Here is a 5,780-nt window from a genome sequence, read left to right on the forward strand (position 1 = left end):
CGGATCAAGGAATGAATTGAATATTAGAATTTGATGGTTATTATATATCGAGTAGAGAGCACTTAATTGTTGGCATTAAAGGTGCAAAAGTAGTTTTAAAATTCGATTGCAAATATGATTTTTATCAAATTAAGATGGAGAGTGAATCAAGAAATTTACTGCATTCTCTATACTATAAAACAATATATCTGGAATGTGCTACTAATGGAATAAGCTAATGCATTTCAGATATTTCAAAGCAAATGCATAATCTTTTCAAAGATTATTTTGAGTTTATGTTTGTCTATATTAACGACATACTTATTTCATCCAAATATATAAAAGATCATATTAAACATCTTCAGATTATTCTGATGCATATCATAGAGAAGGATTAGTGCTTTCTAAAATGAAAGCTACTATAGCTGTCAATAAAATTGAATTTTTAGGAATTCTTATTAATAAAGCAGGTATTGAGTTATAAGACCATATTGTGGAAAAAATCCACAATTTCTCAGACATACGCAAAGACAATAAGCACTTGCGAAACTTCTTGGGAGTTGTTAATTTTACAAGTATCTTTATTAAGAATCTTGCAAAAAACAAAAAGGATTTTCGACCACTTTTGAAAGAAACATAAAGTTCAAAATGGAAATGGGAAGAAATCCAAACTCAAAGAGTTCGCGAGTTTAAACAAGTTGGCAGTAACCTACCCAAGCTTGTTATTCCACAGGACGATAATGAATTGGTGGTCTACACGGACGCCAATGACTATCGATGGGTAGCAGTGCTCATGAAAAATACTACTATAGGAGAAGAACTTTGTAGATATACAAGAGGGTTGTTCTCAAAATAATAGGCACAAGTTTGACACATCAACGAGAAAGAGTTTTTTGCATTCTAGAAGACTTTTAAGAAATGACCTTTATTTCTACTTGCTAAAGAATTCATCTTAAAAGTTGATAATGTTAATTTTAAAGCTTTCTTGAAAAATTAATTAGAATCAAAAATTGAGAAAACACGTATTATCAGATGGCAAGCTAAATGCTAATATTATTGCTATAATATTATCGTTATAAAATCTCAAGAGAATGTTCTTGTAGATTTCCTGACAAGAGATGAAGGCATCTGAAGCAAACTCCACCATTCTGAGGCTCAGGTATCTCAGGAAGAACCTTGAGGAGCTTGACAAAAAGTTCAAACAGTTATCGGTGAAAGCCCAAGTAGCTGGCCAAGTCAAAGAGCTAATCTGACACTGTCCAGATCGCAATAAGGAGTACTGTGGCTTCAACCTCGCTATAGAACGATTTACAAGAACCAATTCGAAAGGCATTGCCCTCAGTGATGACTGGAGAGTTGTGGGAGCATGACTCTAAACATGCCGTCAAAATACAAGACTCTAGACTTGTAGAGGCAGATTCAAGTACTGCTTGCACGAGACCATTGTCAAACTTTGGTGAAATGGTGATAATCGAGTCACAAGGAGTGTAAACCTCTGATAATTCGAGTCAACCCAGTACCTCTTGGGTAAAAGAGGGAGAGATTAGCTTAGGCCGATGACTAACACCCCTAAGGTTAATACTAACGAGTTAATACCTTTTTCTTCTACTTGGCAGGTTTACCAACAAATGTGGAGAAAAATAATTTCTCGCAAAGGCGTCAACCCAAGCAATACCATCATCGAGACTTCCGAAAAATACAAACCGTTCCAATGACAGTTCCTAAATATTTTACCAAAATTCAGGCATGAGTATTACAAATATCGTTCAAATAACTCGAAATAAATAAAATAACCATTCCAAATGTCATCCAATTAAAAAAAGAATTTTTTTTTACACAAATTCAATATTAGGAACGGTCGACAACAATGTGTTACAGTGATGGTGTCAAATTGGAACAGTCCTTCACTAACCGTTCCTATATATTTGTAACCCCGTTTATAAGGACGGAATGTGAATCGTTCTAAAATTCGGTTCAAATTAATTCCATCAATTCCAAACCATTTCAAAGGAAAAAAATTGTTCTTAAACCCGCCTTAAATCCTACTCTTTTTTGTAGTGTTTCTAGAGTTGGTTCATGCCGATTCAATCATCTGACCTTGAGATCGATCCTTAAGAAGAGAATGTTATCTAATTCCTTCAAAGTAAAGACACTAGTCACGATTTTCATATTCACATATCAAATGAGGGCATAACAACAACAACAATATTAATTAAGGATTGAAAAATCGAATTTATTACAAAATCAAACATATATGGTGGAGCCATTGTCTTATAAGAACACTTCATACGTTCTGGAGAATAATGAATCGGAAAATAAGTTGGCAACTATGAGTTTAAATAGATTTCATGAGCTCCATTATCCACATACCATACACGTCACAAACAACCTTAAACTCTGTGAATTCAGCTTTTGTTGCAAGGGTTTCAAACTCATCCGTTGTTCTTTCCTTCCCTTCCAGATTCATCAACATGATAATGTCCATGCCAGAGGCATATTTTGCATGAACATCAGTTTTTGGGTTGTTCGAAAGAATATAATCCATCACAATCAACTTTCCCTTATCTGGCAATGCTTTATAGCAATTTTTTAACAGCTTAATGCATTTCTCGTCATTCCAGTTGTGCAGAATATGCTGTAATAAAAAAAATTATAAATATATGAACTTAATTTCATTTATAATCTTTAAATTTCAATTACTAACCAATTATATAATACTAATAGATAAAATATAAAACTTAGGTTCAAACATACCTTGAGTAAGATGACATCTCCTTTTGGTACTTGAACAAACATATCCCCACCAATATGCTCTACGCCTGCAATAACATATTTCATTTTTCACCATTAAATATTCAATTCCTTCTCAATAATATTTTTTCATTTGTAAACTCACCATTATAGGATGGGGCGTTTTTCACAACTTGTGGTAAATCAAAGTTAATGCCCTTAATATGAGGATACTTTGCAACGATGATACCAACAGCAGCACCCGTACAACCACCAACATCCACTATTGAACTCAAACTCGAAAAACCATCATATACTTGGACAATTTTTTTCATGAGCACCGTCGAATGGGCTTTCATGGCGTCGTACATCACCTTAGTAATTTCCGGATTCGACAATATTACTTCGTAGTTAGATTTTTTATAAATTGTTTCAGTTAAATTTCCTCCTTCAAGAACTGCATCTTTTAAACTGCACGATAAAAAAATTTAAAATTTTAATGATAAATGACTTTAGTTAGGTAAAAAATAAGTATTATTCCTCCAACTTCGAAATTCCATATAGTTATGGAGGAAAATTTTAATTTAAATTGAGTTTGTTTCTAAGTCAATCACATGATTAGACATCAGGCTTATTATGTGATTAATATACAATTCAATAAAAATAATCGATCACATAGCTAAGAAGTATTTTGTACAAAAAGTTCCAATCATCTGTCAATTCAAAATTATACTACTTACATAAAGTTTGTATTGCCATTATTGTTTAGAACTTTAGAAGGAGTTTACAATTCTAGGTATATATATTTACCAAATATTTTAAAAAATCACATTGACATCCCTAACGATTATTTTTAACATTGCAAATACCAATTCATCCATCCGATGTATAGAAGAAAATACGTAGCTTTTTAAAGTTCAAAACTTAAGGATTTCAGTATAAATTTAAGAAATAATTACACTCTCATCTTATAAGATTTGGTATAATTATATAACCCCTTGTAGTTTGAAAATTTTCATCTAACACCTTTGAGATTTGTTTTTATTTAAATAATAAGTCATCTGTCGGTCAAAATTCACTGATACCCTGTACTTTTAAAAAAAATTGAATGAAAATTGATATTTACCCTCGATTGATTTATTGTAACTTACTGCAGCTCGTATAATTTTTTTCGAGCTAAATTATACTTATAACTGTGAATGAAAATATATAAGGGTAACTTGATCATAAAATTATTTATTTGGCATTCAATAAATTAGCAATAAATCAATGGAGGGTAAATATAGATTTTTTTTTTGATCTTTTTGTTAATATTAGCAAATTCGGTGAATTTTGAATAACGGAGGGACTTATTTGTTATATAAGAGCAAAACTTCTAGGTGTTAAAATATAATTTTTCAAACCACAAGGGATCCACGTGTAATTGCATCAAATCTTAGAAGAGAAATGTGTAATTATTCCTAAATTTAATTATATATATGTATTTCTCTCACTAAAAAAGGTACTATTGCAACTTACAAACATTCATTTGGTAAATTCTAACCTAAGTTGGAATTGGTCAGACAACAATATACTTATTAAATTAAATAGTAATTTTCCCATTTAAGAAACATACCTGAAATGTTTTCTAATTAGACCAGTCATTGCTCGAAGCTGAGCAAATGACACCCCATTCTCATCTCCGACGAAGAACTTTCCCGCCGGAGCAAGTCCATAACGCCTTTCAGTCCCTCCATTCTCAAGTCTGTTCACAGAACAAGTAAGAAAAGAGTGGGTGGCCAGCAGCCGGAGCAGGCTATCAAGCACGGCGGCTGCTCCATCGTGGCTGGTCGGAAGTTGGCAGACAATATCAGAAGCAGAGAGTTGGGCGCCACCGCCGGCCCGGGCGATGATCTCGAAGAGGTCAAGTTGAATGGCGGCGTCCAAAGCCATGGGGAAGATATGAGAGACACAAGCAGCCAAGGCCAGCACACCTGCTTCCTCATCTTCCCCATGCTTGTAGTTTTCCATTGTAGCAGCTTAAATTAAGTCAGAAGCTGTTTTCTGCTTATGCGAGTTGAGAGGGAAGACGATGAGAGCTAAGATGAAAGATATATGTATACGTAGAAGAATATCAATAATTACATGAATAAAAATATTAATTAGAGCAGTCTGTTCTGCAAGTTTCTTGACCATAATATAATTAATAAAATTTGGAACCAACCATATATGGATTTTAGGTACTTGTCTTTTTCAATACAATCACTAATCTTTTTAATTTAATCAGCTACTCAATACATGACTCAGCATACTGAAATGTTATTGGCCATAGTTACTTAATTAACTGCGGCGCTCAACCGGAAATGTTCACAAGTCGTCGTTTGCATGAAATAAAAAAAAGTAGTTGTTCCGTTCAGGCGTTGACATAACTTTTTAAATTGTCAATTTAAGACCAAAATTAAAAAATATAATTTCAGGTGATTTGACGATTTCAATATTCTAACAAAAATAAGATATTGAGATTAACAAAAAAGAAGAATATATATTATTAAAACTTTTTCATTGATAACAAGTAAGTGATTATCAGAATACTTAAAATCGAATTTACAATAATTTAAGAACATATCTCGGTGTAGTCTTTAAGTAATAAAATATAGTAAATTTTAAAATAATTAAAGTTAAATTAATACATAATAGTTCAAGATATAATGTAAGTCTTTGGAAACATTTTGAATGCGCTTATAGCCCTTGGGTAGGTGACGGATCAAGAGGGCTGTCGATAGCGCTGGGTTGGTGTCATTGTATGAAATGGATCTTAATGCATTTGGGTGTGTGTGTTAGCTAATTAATTAGCTATGTTTATAGAGTCGACAATTCATTTTTTATCATACATTTTTCAGGAGATAAGTCACAAAATATGATTAGTCAACTTGAATCATAAGATGTGCCGCCTGTCGTATTGGGTAAGTCCTCAATGGTGTCTTGAAATGTGAGTTATATAGCTATGTGATTATTAGAGTCACTAATCTGTTATTGAGATTGTATTTAAAGTTTTGTAATATCTAAAAATTTACTATTCTCCTTTCAAATTG

General features: G+C 32.6%; 1 protein-coding gene across 1 annotated transcript; it reads right to left on the bottom strand.

The window, feature by feature from the left end:
• Window positions 2,171-4,821, bottom strand: LOC105155389 (caffeic acid 3-O-methyltransferase-like). Its single transcript, XM_011071262.2, has 4 exons — window positions 4,325-4,821; window positions 2,876-3,180; window positions 2,734-2,798; window positions 2,171-2,614 (listed from the first exon to the last, which is right to left on the bottom strand). The coding sequence occupies exons 1-4, from the start codon at window positions 4,717-4,719 to the stop codon at window positions 2,315-2,317; spliced, it is 1,065 nt and encodes a 354-aa protein (XP_011069564.1). The 5' UTR covers window positions 4,720-4,821; the 3' UTR covers window positions 2,171-2,314.

Source organism: Sesamum indicum, linkage group LG2 (genome assembly GCF_000512975.1).
Source record: "Sesamum indicum cultivar Zhongzhi No. 13 linkage group LG2, S_indicum_v1.0, whole genome shotgun sequence".
NCBI lineage: Eukaryota > Viridiplantae > Streptophyta > Magnoliopsida > Lamiales > Pedaliaceae > Sesamum > Sesamum indicum.

What these genes read in the sequence shown, in the direction of transcription:
- LOC105155389 (XM_011071262.2), bottom strand. Translation starts at nt 4,719, where the DNA reads ATGGAAAACTACAAGCATGGGGAAGATGAGGAAGCAGGTGTGCTGGCC. An exon ending in AAACGCCCCATCCTATAATG is followed by an intron (nt 2,799 to 2,875) that starts GTGAGTTTACAA and finishes ATGTTATTGCAG; the next exon opens with GCGTAGAGCATATTGGTGGG. An exon ending in GAGATGTCATCTTACTCAAG is followed by an intron (nt 2,615 to 2,733) that starts GTATGTTTGAAC and finishes TTTTTATTACAG; the next exon opens with CATATTCTGCACAACTGGAA.